The following is a 14707-nucleotide window of genomic DNA, read 5'->3' on the forward strand; positions in this document are numbered from 1 at the left end:
CTTCTAATCCATTTTACACATAAGGAAACACACAAATTAGTAGCTTGACCAAGGACACACCACAGCCAATAGGATGTGATTTTAGATTTTGTCTGGCCCTGGTGCCCATGATCCTGTTGTGCTACACATGGTGAAAATGAGAGGCTAACTCAGCACAAATCCAGTATTATTACTAGACAGATAACAGGGTAGTAGGGTCAGTGGTGGAAACTTCTTTATTCGAACAACAGCAAATGCATTCCTTTCCAAGGTCACCTATTTCCCCCTTCTTTTCCTTATTCCTCACACGACACCCCTCCCCCCCCCATTATTTTCCCGGTCCTCTTCTCTGTACTACAGATGGTATGGATGAAGGTGGAAACAGAGAGCGTTGTGGAATCTGCTCCTTCCCCATCTCTTTTTCCAGGCCAGTTAACCCTCATCCAGGCAAACAATACAGAAGTGATACCTATATGGAGGATGGCAAGAGTCAGGTCCAAGACAGGCCAAAGATTCCCAGTCAGAATAAAAAGCTAAATACTGCTGGTGTTTCTAGCTAGAATGACCTCGTGGGACATGTACCCTGCCAGTTCAGACCCCCACCCACTGAAGCCATTTTCTTCTCTTTTATAGAACCAGAACACAAGGGGGCTCTATCTGTAACACCTCGGGTTTATCTCCTACTCTCATTACAAGGTAGCAGAAAGAGCTGCCAGGCTTTGGGGACAAAAGACAGGGATTCAGACCACAGAATTTCCGCTACCTGACTGGGACCTTGAGCAATTCATTCTGTGAGTGTTTCTTCATCTATAAAATGTCCATTATACAACACATCTCAGGATATATGACCAAGAAATAGAACAACGATATGAAGTATTGCACATTGTTTCTGGTTTCCTATGCTGATAATCTTTCCTTTTCACCCTGTCCCAGCCCTGCTCCCTCAGCTAACATTAGGTGTCATTCTAGGCCTTTTAAAAGATAGAATCTGAACTAGAATTGGGGGAATTTGGTAGCGACCATAATATAAAGGGAAGGGCAGGCATTTCTAGGCATGTTTGTATGTATAAACCAAAAGCAGATTAGTCTACTAGCTCCTTGGACAGTAGCCTATGTCTTATACTACACAGCGTGACCTGCAGCTATACAGCGCCCTGTAATAATATCATTTATTGAGTGCCCACTGTCTTTTCCTCTTTTACATATCATCCCCTCTAAACTGCCCAGTAGTAACCTATAAGTGTTATTGTCCGTAGTATGTAAATGAGGTAACAACCAAGGCAACAAACAAATCTCCCAAGGTCAGGATTCAGATTTCAGTGTCTGTGATTTCAAATCTCACTTTTTATTATAACACACTGCCCCCCAATAAAAATAGCTGCCTTCATTTGGTTTTATTTTTATTTATTGAACCTTTGTTTGTACAAGCTACTGTGTTAGATTCAGGCTTTATACTAAGATGTATAAGACCCAGTTCTATATAAACAGCTACACAGGCAACTGTGATATGAGGTAGAAGGTGATACATCTCATAATCAATGAACAAGTGAAGGACTCCGATGTTCACAGGTGGATGAGGTCACGTCTAATTGCCGCAAATGGTCAAAGGCATCATGAAGGAGGGCGTGTCTGAATGGAGCCTGAGGGCTGCATTTCCTACTGCAGGTTCTGCGTGGTAAACTTGAGATCTAGATATCTTAGTGCCTGTTACTTTTTCTTACCATCCATTGTTACTCATTGCTTACTGTGTCTTACTATCTATTGCTACTCTTCAGTATGAAAGGAGAAGATAACTAGAGAAACCACCTTGAATAGAATCAGACTACCCTCAGACTGCATGGTTTCCTCTCATTTTCTCATTTGAGTGGATATAGCATAGTGTTTAAGAGCCTAACTCCTATCCACCACCTAATGTAACAGCTGTACAATTTTGGGAAGTTAACTTCTGTAGGCCTCAGTTCTTCCAGCTATAAAATGAGGATAGTATATGCCTCACAGACATTTTTCTGTGGAATTAACGGGATTCTGTATGTGAAGTGATTAGCTGGGTGCTTAGAGCATAAGTGCCTAATAATCAATGAACGATAGGCATAATTAATAGATGCTGTATCTATCTAAGTAGATAGATATGGCCAGAAAAAATATAAGGAAGTGTGGTATACATTTGTCTGGAATGTCAGAACTTTGATACTGGTTCTGGATTCGAGAGTTAGCAATTCTGACTTGAGAGCTCCTCAAAATTAATGCAGAAATGCAGCTACAGTTATGGAAGGCGTAATAGTGACCAAACCCCCAGCCACCTGAGGGGAGCTAAGAAGTTTTTCATCCTAAACCATTGTTTCCTGTCTCCTTAGTGCCCTAGATTGTTGCCCAAGTTGTAATTATTCCAGTATTTCTTGCTTAGGTAGAAAAATTACTCAGGAAAGACAGTATGACTCTGCAGAGTCTGCAGTAGACCTGGCCTCTCAGTGACAAAATGTTCACTTTTACTCAGCCATGAATTTTCTGGATAAATCTACCATGAATATTTTTATGCTTTGGTTGAATTTTAGTTACTACAGCTGAAGGACTGGGGTGATCTATAATAAAGGACCTTGATCAGAAATACTCGGGAAAAAAAAGTTAGTTGGGTTACATGGGTGATTGTTTTCTTTAACTTAGTCACTTTAACATTCAGTGTTAAATGTTGTGGAGAAAAAAATTACTGTTAAATTTGCCTTCAGAATCTGTTTTTTTCTGGGCCCACTGCGAATCAGATAAACTTCACTTTAGGTTATATGTGACTAAAGAGTTGGCTGGCCTTTATATTTTTAGTCATCATGTGACAAACTAAGTCTAAGCTGAAGAGTAATTTAGGTTAGGCAAGGAAAGTTCTTTCCATCGTATTTCTTCTTGGGAAAAAAAAATTTTTTTGTCTCATACTAACCACTTTAGGATATAAATTTGTGGAAATGAAACATCTGTAGGTGTATATATTAACTTTTGCCTTCTATTTTCTTAGAAATGTTTTTAAAAGAATAAACCGTTTTAAAAGTTGGAACTATATACTCAAAATATTTGGGGGTGTTTAGAAAATCAGTCATTCAGTATCATCAATATCTAGCATGGTTTAAGGACCACTTCATGCCCTGATTAAATGAGAATCTGCATTGGGCCCATAAGCCCTGTAGATTATGAAATGTGAGATAAAATCTTTGCAATTATCTACGCAAATAGACTGAATTCATTTCAATATAGAGTTTTAGATTCTTTAAATACAGTGTAACCTTAGAATCATAATGGGTTAAACTTAATTACTATAGCATGAGGAAACAGATGGGAGGTGTTTAAGGAACCAATATGAGAAAACTTAAGCTTATATAGCACCTTAGTAAAAAAGTATTGTATAGGTATTGCTCTTAAATGAAGCTGGATTTGAGTCTCTTGCCCTGCACCCGCCTTTCTACATCAGCAAACAAACACCTAAGGTCCAGCAAGCACAGTTACACTACATCTGGGACCTGTGAACATGAGGAATTATTCCCAACCGGCTTGCACTGTGACCTGGCTTGAAGCTCTTTGAAAGAAGAATGTTGAGACTAAGAATTAAAATAGTGGTTGGACCTATTTAAGCATAGATCCACAACAAAACTACTCACGGTAGGAAGTCAGAACTGACCACCCCAGGGTGTTGGCAGCATTATGTACATGCTTCTTGCTCTCCATGAAAATAGAATGATAACTAGTTAAACTCCTTTTCTTTTTCATCAAAATACTTATCAGCTTTTGCTCATCTTTAATAAAATGGGGTTTTAGTTAACTAACCTCAGTCCATATGCACAGAGGTAGATTATAGATCAGCCTTTCATAATTTACCTGGCAGTGGTGCATTCTTTTTAAAGCATTCTTTTTAAAACCTACTGTTGTGTTAATTTTCCTTTACTTTTAATAGGTTAAAAAAAAATCCATTTTGTAATGATGCATGATTCATTCAGTGTTCATTGTCTTCCCACTAATATTTTTTTTTTTGCCTTGAGCCAGCAAGAAAATCTTACATGAGAGGAGGGAGAAACAGACAGTGAGTTGAGGAATACAGTACTTAAATACTGTTGCTTGATTTTCATTGGCTATCTCCTTTCTTAACGGTGACCAGTCTAATCCAGACTTCCTTGTCAAATCCCTCCCCTCCCCCATCCTCTGCCAGGGGCTTCACAGGGTGTCAGTTGCTAGAAACTGACTGCAGGCAGTATGTAGGCATCTTTCATTTAGAATGGACATTAATATATTGACTAGAAAAGAAAGCTTTTAGAAATGTGTCATTTGTCAAAATTGCATGGCTTTTTAAAAAGGATAGAGAAATGCTGAATGTTTTGTATGTTAGCATCGACTCTATTTCTGTTCAGACTCTTAAGTTTTCAGAAGCTTAAATATAGAGCCCTTTAAAAAAAAAAAAAGGAAGAAAGAAGAATTTTTCTGGTTAGTCGACCTCTTTTTAAGAAGTGCTTCATCATCCTCCTCCACCTCTCCGTGATGTTTCTCTGCAGCTCTCTGTAGGGTAGGGTTCTGTGCTGGCTGGCAGAATGCTCATTTGTTAGCTGAATAGAGTTCATCGACAGACATAGATCAATATAGGTTTTCTTTATTTCCTGTGAATTCCAAAATGCCATCCAAAGAGTCTTGGTCGGGTAGGAAAACTAATAGAGCTACAGTTCACAAATCAAAACAAGAGGGCCGTCAGCAAGATTTATTGATAGCAGCCTTGGGAATGAAACTGGGTTCTCAAAAGTCGTCTGTGACAATCTGGCAACCTCTGAAACTCTTTGCTTATTCGCAGTTGACATCACTTGTTAGAAGAGCAACTCTGAAAGAAAACGAGCAAATTCCAAAATATGAAAAGGTTCACAATTTCAAGGTAAGAATATTTATTTTTAACCTTTTGTTATAAGAAAGGAAGTGCACATTTCTTGAAATACACAATATTAAAGTGTGTCTTTTTAAAACTAGGACGACTGGACTAAAATGTTCTTGCTATTCAGGGAATGAAGATGTTTTAAGCAAGATTTTTTTTAAGGAATAGCTTAATAAAGGTGATAGAATCCAACCCCATTTTCTCTGATGCTGATTTAGTATTCTGTTTGATCAGTGTATACTGAGTGGTAAAAGTCTTGACTGATATTTAAAAGATCTCATCTAATAATGATTTGGGTGTTATATTTATTTGTGATGCAAATATGTCTAACTACCTTCGTGGGATATTTTGTGAGAGGATTAGATCTTATCTTCTTCCGTTTCTGGTAAAAAGCTTTGGCTATAAGAGGCATGTGCTGTTGCCTCTGGATTGAGCAGATGGTGTGCATTTCCCATAGTTTCTGTCTTTTCTCCTCTGCTAATGAATTGACCATGATGAAAGGAGGATGGCTACCATGGGACCGTTATGCTGCTGACACTAGCAGCTTCTCTTCACTTTTTGAGTATTTTCTTTCACTCTGTGTGTGTGTGTGTGTGTAGTTCTTAATTATTGTGTTACTGTGTTTTACCAACTATACTTTAATCATTTTTCATCAAGATGTGTGTGTGTGTGTTGATTCAAGCTGTGTGTAGATCTTGCCTGTATTTAGTAGCATGATATAAGACCTTGAAGTTCAGTCCTTTGCAACCTAATTCAGAGAACATACAATGTAAGGTTGTGCGTAAGGAGATCCAGTTACACTTCATGGGTAGATGCACTAGCATTTCTATAGTAACTTCCCAATAGTTATACAACTTTATGATGAAGTTCCTGAGACATGAATATTGTTAATGTAGACAAAGTGGCATTAGTTTTGATGTTAGCGGGTATCTGTTTTCAAAAGATGATAAAGCTGGAAACCCTGATCTTCCTTTTATTTATTAATTTATTCAACATTTATTCAGCAGATAGAATGCACCAGGCTCTGTAGTAAGACATTTCATTCCAAATTTGCAATTTATCCTGATTTTTAACACTAGCATTAATTTTACTCAGATGCTAAATACCCAGCCCCCAATATGCTCTGCTTTTTCCATAGTGAAAAAGATTTTTATGAACTTCCGATTATTTGAGGATAAAGGATACATTCCAAAATGTATGGGCTGTGTAAAGATTGCTAATATTTCAAGGTAAACCAAATAGAGTTTTCTTTTCCCTCTCTAAACATATTATTAAAGACTTGATCTTTCAACCAGTATCTTTGATGTAAAATGAAATTGAGACCATTCAGTGTGCGCATCCAGTCTCAACCACCTCTTCCATTTATGGACCTAAACAGTCCATGCGGTACTAGTCCTCGGTGTCTTCTTGCATGATATACAACCTGGTCTAACAGGATTTTTATCAGGAAAATGACCCCAAATACATCCTTTTGCAAATATCAAGTTATGTGCATGTTCGGACTCAAAAATAGCCATTTAGGTTCCTAAGCAGGAAACTGCAAACTTTTTAGAAATGGCTGAGATTTTAAAATATATCCCTCTGGTATGTTAAGCAGGAACAGATTGACCTATTAGGGATGCCATTTTAGTGCTAAGTTCATTGTACATGCTTTCTGTCAATATTGATAAAAAGCAAAGGGTAGAGCTGTTCAAGGATTTGCATAAACAAACACATTCTCTAATTTTTTTTGGTTGTGTCTTCCAGTAATTTCTCAATTTTAATTTAACACATGGCTTTCATGAGCAAATTTTGTATAACCAGAAAGTACTGACTATGGGACTAATTGTGACTCATAGCTTGGTACCCACGCTGTTTTAAAGATACTTTTTTTTTTTTTTTAAAGAGGCGTGTGAAACAGTAGAAGCCTGCTTCCTTCTCTGGAGCTAAGATATTAAAACGAGCTTGGGCTCACTGTTTAAAAAAAAGTAAAATATTTATGCTCAGGAAGAGCTCATGTTGGACAGTGAATTGCATTACATTTTTTTTAGAGTTGCTAATAAGGTCAAAAGTCTTTGACTCTCTCAAAACGATTTGACTCTTTCCATTAAAATTACTCTTTGTTTCTTAAAAACTGTTTCTGTGGGGTGGCATTATAAAAAAGAGAAGGAGGGGCCATACTTGACTTCCGGGCACATCCCTAAAAGAATTCAGACTCTGTGGCAGGAGCAGTGCTTTCCCACACAAATGCTCACTTAGAAGGTCACTGCCTGTGATATGTAAGTATGTCCAGTTCAGAGATTTATTGTAGGAAAAATCTGGAGCATTTACAAAATGATAATTGTTCACGTGGCCTTGCCATTGACTATTTTCTATGTTGGTGAAAGTGTACTCTGCCTAACTACCAACCCACTCACCAAACTCATTTCAATGTGGTTTTCTTTTTTGCCTCTTGAGCTGCCTTGTTATATAACGTTGCTCTGTGGTGTCGAACAGCTGTCAAGTCTCATTTCAGAAGGTGAAACCATGAGTGTCATATACCTTTGGTGAAAGCATTCACCAAGGTGAAATCCAAAAAAAAAAAAAAATCAACTGGGCCTAACTCCAGACTCCAGGCAGGTGTTTGTTTTTTGTTGTTTTTGTTTGTTTTTAATAGAAGGAGAAAAAAAAACCCAGGAAGTCTTCCCATTTTGCTGTGTTATATAACACAGTCTTTTTTTTCCCCCCCTATTGTTACTTACAAGGATTTGATAAAGCATCTATCACAAGAAAGATAGTTGTTTCTCTCAGGGAGGTCATCATTTTAAAAATAAATGTACCACATCCTTTAAAAATGATTACCCTGTAAGTTGTCAGTGTAACTTAGAGTAAAAGTAATTTTAACTGTCTCCTGGATCAACCTCTCATTTTAAGAACTGCCCCATTGTAACACAACAGAGAGAGTGAGCACACAAGTGCTAATTTCTTAAACCAACTTAAAAACTAAACCAACTTAAAAACCAAGCAAAACAAGACAACCTCTGCCATTAAAAGTCAGACACAGGCACCCCACCAACAGTGATTGCATCCTACATCTGAGGCTCTCCAGATAGGATGATAACTAAGAACCAGCCCTTGCCCTGAGGAACTTGCTTGCTATTTGTATGACCTTGGGCAGACTGCTTCATCTCTCTGAACCTCTGGTTCTGCATCAGAAAAACTGAATTCCTGGTATGTGTAGGTACTTGGTACCCACTGTTCTTGTTATTACAAATTACCCCTAAGTGGATTTCTGAATCCATGTCAAGACTGTTTCTTGCCCAGTAGCAGAGAGCATGATGCAGTTGAGAACCCTGGCGTGATTGTGGTGCTAAAGAAAGCTCTTGCTTCTTTCTTAGCTCCCAGGCACAGTTAGATGTTATGTAAGAGCAGTGCATTTTCACGCACCACAGAATACAGTGAAATCCTCTGTATTTCTTTTACTCCCTTCAAATTATTCAATGTTCCATTTGGTATGTTTAATTCAAACAGCTCTATAAAACAAAATCAAGATTACATATAATATAATAATAATAGAAACCTGGCTACTTAGGCAAATTAAATAAGTAAAAGACATGAATTATAGACACTTTATTTTTTTAATTTTTATTTTATATTGGAGTATAGTTGATTAACAACCAACGTTGTATTAGTTTCAGGTGTACAGCAAAGTGATTCAGTTATATTGCATACATATATTTTACATGTATCTATTCTTTTTCAAATTCTTTTCCCGTTTAGGTTATTACAGAGTATTCAGCAGAGTTCCCTGTGCTATACAGTCGGTCCTTGTTGGTTATCTGTTTTAAATACAGCAGTGTACATGTCAATCCCAAACTGCCAATCTGTCCCTCCCCAACACCCCACACCCATAAACATAAGTTCGTTCTCTAACTCTGTGAGTCTGTTTCTGTCTTGTAAATAAGTTCAGCTGTATCCTTTTTTTTAGATTCCACATATAAATATCATATGATATTTGTCTTTTTCTGTCTGACTTACTTCACTTAGTATGATAATGTCCAGGTCCATCCATGCTGCTGCAAATGGCATTATTTCATTCTTTTTAATGGCTGAGTAATATTCCATTGTATATATGTACCACATCTTCTTTATCCATTCATCTGTTGATGGACATTTAGGTTGCTTCCATGTCTTGGCTATTGTAAACAGTGCTGCAATGAGCATTGGGGTGCATGTATCCTTTCAAACCACGTTTTTCTCCAGATATATGCCCAGGAGTGGGATTGTAGGATTATATGGTAGTTCTATTTTTAGTTTTTTAAGGAACCTCCATACTGGCCTCCATAGTGGTGGCTATACCAATGTAAATTGCCACCAACAGTGTAGGAGGGTTCCCTTTTCTCCACACCCTCTCCAGCACTTATTGTTGGTAGACTTTTTGATGATGGCCATTCTGAATGGTGTGAGGTGATATCTCATTGTAGTTTTGATTTGCATTTCTCTAATAATTAGTGATGTTGAGCATCTCTTCATGTGTCTCTTGGCCATCTGTATGTCTTCATTGGAGAAAGGTCTATTTAGGTCTTCTGCCCATTTTTTTGATTGGGTTGTTTGTTTTTTTGATATTGAGCCGCATGAGCTGTTTTTAAATTTTGGAGATTAATCTCTTGTCAGTCACATCATTTGCAAATATTTTCTCCCATTCTGTAGGTTCTCTTTTTGTTTTGTTTATGGTTTCCTTTACTGTGCAAAAGCTTTTGAGTTTAATTAGGTCCCATTTGTTTATTTTTGTTTTTATTTCTGTTACTCTATAAGACAGATCAAAAAAGATATTGCTGCGATTTATGTCAGAGACTGTTCTGCCTGTATTTTCCTCTAAGCGTTTTATAGTATCTGGTCTTAAATTTATGTCTTTAATCCATTTTGAGTTTATTTTTGTGTATGTGTATGGTGTTGAAGAATGTTCTAATTTCATTTTCTTACATGTAGCTGTCCAGTTTTCCCAGCACCATTTATTGAAGAGACTGTCTTTTCTCCATTGTATAATATTGCCTCCTTTGTTGAAGATTAATTAACCATAGGTGCATGGGTTTATGTCTGGGCTTTCTGTCCTGTTCCATTGAGCTATATTTCTATTTTTGTGCCAGTACCATACTCTTTTGATGACTGTAGCTTTGTAGTATAGTCTGAAGTCAGGGAGCCTGATTCCTCCAGCTCTGTTTTTCTTTCTCAAGATTGCTTTGGCTATTCGGGGTCTTTTGTGTTTCCATACAAATTAAAAACTTTTTTGTTCTAGTTCTGTAAAAAATGCCATTGGTAATTTGATAGGGATTGCACTGAATCTGTAGATTGCCTTGGGTAATATACTTATTTTGATAATGTTGATTCTTCCATTCCAAGAACATGGTATATCTTTCCATCTGTTTGCGTCATCTTCAGTTTCTTTCATCAACATCTTACAGTTTTTGGAGTTACAGATCTTTTGCCTCCCTAGGTAAGATCTTTTGCCTCCCTAGATAGATTTATACCTTGATATTCTTTTTGATGTGATGGTAAATGGGATTGTTTATTTCTCTTTTTGATCTTTCGTTGTTAGTGTATAGAAGTGCAACAGATTTCTGTGTATTTATTTTGTATCCTGCGACTTTAGTGAATTCATTGATGAGCCTAAGTAGCTTTCTAGTAGCATCTTTAGGATTTTCTATGTATAGTATCATGTCGTCTGCAAACAGTGACAGTTTTACTTCTTTTACAATTTGGATTCCCTTTCTTTTTCTTCTCTGATTGCTGTGGCTAGGACTTCCAAAACTATGTTGAATAAAAGTGGTGAGAGTGGACATCCTTGTTTTGTTCCTGATCTTAGAGGAAATGCTTTCAGAGGAAATGCTTTCAGTTTTTCACCATTGAGAATGATGTTAACTATAGGGTTGTCATATATGGCCTTTATTATGTTGAGGTATGTTCCCTCTCTGCCCATTTTCTGGAGAGTTTTTATCACAAATGTGTGTTGAATTTTGTCAAAAGCTACTTCTGCATCTATTGAGGTGATCATATGGTTTTTATTCTGCAGTTTGTTGATGTGGTGTATCACACTGATTGATTTGCAGATATTGAAAATCCTTGCATCCCTGGGATAAATTCCACTTGATCATGGTGTATGATCCTTCTAATGTGTTGTTGGATTCAGTTTGCTAGTATTTTGTTGAGGATTTTTATGTCTATCCTCATCAGTTAGTGGCCTGTAATTTTCTTTTTTTGTGGTATCTTTGTCTGGTTTTGGTATCAGGGTGATGGTGGCCTCATATCATAGAATGAGTTTGTGACTATTCCTTCCTCTGCAATTTTTTGGGAAGAGTTTGAGAAGGATAGGTGTTAACTGTTCTCTAAATGTTTGATAGAATTCACCTGTGAAGCTATCTGGTCCTGAACTTTTGTTTGTTGGGAGTTTTTAAATCACGGTTTCAATTTCAGTACTTGCAATTAGTCTGTTCATATTTTCTATTTCTTCCTGGCTCAGTCTTGGGAGATTGTACCTTTCTGAGAATTTGTTCATTTCTTCCAGGTTGTCCATTTTATTGGCATATAGTTGCTCGAAGTAGTCTCTTATGACTCTTTTTATTTCTGTGGTGTCTGTTGTAACTCCTCCTTTTGCATTTCTAATTTTATTGATTTGATCCCTATCCCTTTTTTTCTTGATGAGTCTGGCTAAAGCTTTATCAATTTTATCTTTTCAAAGAACCAAAGGAGTTTCATTGATCTTTTCTGTTGTTTTTTTCATTTCTATTTCATTTATTTATGATTTCCTTTCTTCTAACTTTAGGTTTTGTTTGTTCTTCTTTGTCTGGTTGCTTTAGGTGTAAGGTTAGATTGTTTATTTGAGATTCTTCTTGTTTCCCGAGGTGAGTTTGTATTGCTATAAACTTCCCTCTTAGAACTGCTTTTGCTGTGTCCCATAGGTTTTGTATTGTCCTGCTTTCATTTTCATTTGTCTCTAGGTATTTTTTGATTTCTTCAGTGATCCATTGGTTGTTTAGTAGCACATTGTTTAGCTTGCACGTTTGTGTTTTTTACAATTTTTTTTCTTGTAGTTGATTTCTAATCTCATAGTGTTGTGATCAGAAAAGATGCTTGATATGATTTCAATTTTCTTAAATTTACCAAGGCTCACTTTGTGGCCCAGTATGTAATCAGTCCTGGAGAATGTTTCATGTGCACTTGAGAAGAATGTGTATTCTGCTGCTTTTGGATAGAATGCATTATAAATATCAAGTCCATCTGGTCTAATGTGTCATTTAAGGCCTGTGTTTCCTTATTTATTTTCTGTCTGGATGATCTGTCCATTGATGAAAGTGGGGTGTTGAAGTCCCCCACTATTATTGTGTTACTGTTGATTTCTCCTTTTATGGTTTTTAGTATTTACCTTATATATTGAGGTGCTCCTATGTTGGTACATATATATTTACAATTGTTATATCTTCTTGGATTGGTCCCTTGATCTTTATGTAGCGTCCTTCTTTGTCTCTTGTAACATTCTTTATTTTAAAGTCGATTTTGTCTGATATGAGAATTGCTACTCCAGCTTTCTTTTGATTTCCATTTGCATGGAATAGCTTTCTCCATCCCCTTACTTTCAGTCTGTATGTGTCCCTAGATCTGAAATGGTTCTCTTATAGACAGCATATATACGGGTCTTGTTTCTTTATCCATTCAGCCAATCTATGTCTTTTGGTTGGAGCATTTAATAGATTTACGTTTAAGGTAATTATTGATATGTGTCTTCCTCGTGCCATTTTCTTAATCGTTTTGGATTTGTTTTGTTTTTCTTCCCTTCCTCTTTTGTTCTCTTCTCTTGTGATTTGATGACTAACTTTAGTGTTGTGTTTGTATTACTTTTTCTTTTTTGTGTATCTATTGTAGATTTTTGGTTTGTGGTTACCATGAGGTTTTGATACAGCAGTCTGTATAAAAACAAGATTGTTTTAAGTTGTTGGTCTTTTAATTTCAAATCCATTTCCAGTATACTGCATTTGTTCTCTCCTCTTCTCTCAGTTGGTCATTTTGATGTCATATCTGTGTACAGATGATTTTCTACCTTTACTGTATGTTTGCCTTCACCGGTGAACTTTTCCATTTTAATTTTTTGTTTCTAGTTGTGGCCTTTTCTTTTGTGCCTAGAGAAGTAAGTTCCTTTAGTGTTTCTTGCAAAGCTGGTCTGGTTGTGCTGAATTCTGTTAGCTTTGGCTTGTCTGTAAAGATTTCTCTGTCGAATCTGAATGAGAGCCTTGCTTGCTAGATTATTCTTGGTTGTAGATTCTTCTCTTTCATCACTTTAAATATATTGTGCCACTCCCTTCTGGCTTGCAGAGTTTCTACTGAAAAATCAGCTGATAACCTTATGGGAGTTCCCTTGTACATGATTTGTTGTTTTTCCCTTGTTGCTTTTAATATTTTTTTGTTGTCTTTAATTTTTGTCAGTTTGATTACTATGTGTATCGGTGTGTTCCTCCTTGGGTTTATTCTGCCTGGGACTCTCTGCGCTTTCTGGACTTGGGTGACTGTTTCCTTTCCCATGATAGGGAAGTTTTCAGCTATTATCTCTTCGAAATTTTTCTCAGGTCATCTCTCTCTCTCTTCTTCTGGGACCCCTATAATGCAAATGTTGGTGCATTTAATGTTGTCCCAGAGGTCTCTTAGACTGTCCTCATTTCTTTTCATTCTTTTTTCTGTTCAGTGGCAGTGATTTCCACCATTCTGTCTTCCAGCTCACTTATCTGTTCTTCTCCCTCAGTTATTCTGCTATTGATTTCTTCTAGTATATTTTTCATTTTAGTTACTGTATTGTTCATCTCTGTTCTTTAGTTCTTCTGGGTCTTTGTTAAACTTTTCTTATATCTTCTCAATCTGTGCCTCCGTTCTTTTTGTGAGACCTTGTATCATCTTTACTATCATTACTAGGAATTCTTTTTCAGGTAGATTGCCTATCTCCACTTCATTTAGTTGGTGTTCTGGGGTTTTATCTTGTCCCTTCATCTGGGACATATACCCTTACCATCTTATTTTGTCTAACTTTGCGTGATTGTGGTTTCCGTTCCACAGGCTGCAGTGTTGTAGTTCTTCTTGCTCTGCTGTCTGCCCCCTGGTGGATGAGGCTAAAAGGCTTGTGCAGGCTTCCTGGTGAGAGGGGTGGTACCTGCCCATTAGTGGGTGGAGCTGGGTCTTGTCCCTTTGGTGAGCAGGGCTGGGTCAGGGGGTGTGTTTATCAGGCAGCTGTTTACTCAGGAAGACTTTAAGCAGCCTGTCTGCTTATGGGTGGGGCTATGTTCCTGCCCTGTTTGTTGGTTGTTTGGCCTGAGGCATCCCAGCACTGGAGCTTACAGGCTGTTGGGTGGGGGCCAGGTCTTGGTGAGAAAATGGCAGCCTCCAAGAAGGCTCACACCAATGAGTACTCCCCAGAACTGCCACCACCAGTGTTCTTGTCCCTACAGTGAATCACAACCTTCGCAGGAGACCCTCCAATACTAGCAGGTAAGTCTAGCCCAGTCTCTTATGAGGTTACCGCTTTTTCTTCTGGGTCCTGGTGTGCACGAGACCCTGTGTATACCCTCCAAGAGTGGAGTTTCTGTTTACCCCAGTCCTGTGGGATCACACACTGCTGGCTTTCAGTGCCAGATTCTCTGGGGTCTCCTCCTCCCATTGCCAGACCCCCAGGCTGGGGAGCCTGATACAGGCCTCAGAACTTTCGCTCCTGTGGGAGAACTTCTGTGGTATAATTATTTTCCAGTTTGTGGTTCGCCCACCCGGCATGTATGAGATTTGTTTTTATCACGGTGTGCCTCTCCTACCTTCTCCTTGTGGCTTCTTCTTTGTCTTTTTTTTTGATAG

At 37.6% G+C, this 14707-nt stretch overlaps 1 protein-coding gene across 5 annotated transcripts in view; it reads left to right on the top strand.

Moving 5' to 3' along the window:
* CHN1 (chimerin 1) overlaps positions 1-14707 on the top strand; it is a 176501-nt gene that overhangs the window by 120336 nt on the left and 41458 nt on the right. For all 5 annotated transcript variants that reach the window (XM_067741479.1, XM_067741482.1, XM_067741480.1 and 2 more), the window contains one exon: positions 4793-4870. In XM_067741479.1, the coding sequence (XP_067597580.1) occupies positions 4793-4870 (78 nt within the window). The remainder of the gene's footprint in view (positions 1-4792; positions 4871-14707) is intronic.

The sequence above is a fragment of the Pseudorca crassidens genome, chromosome 6, assembly GCF_039906515.1.
Source record: "Pseudorca crassidens isolate mPseCra1 chromosome 6, mPseCra1.hap1, whole genome shotgun sequence".
Taxonomy (NCBI): domain Eukaryota; kingdom Metazoa; phylum Chordata; class Mammalia; order Artiodactyla; family Delphinidae; genus Pseudorca; species Pseudorca crassidens.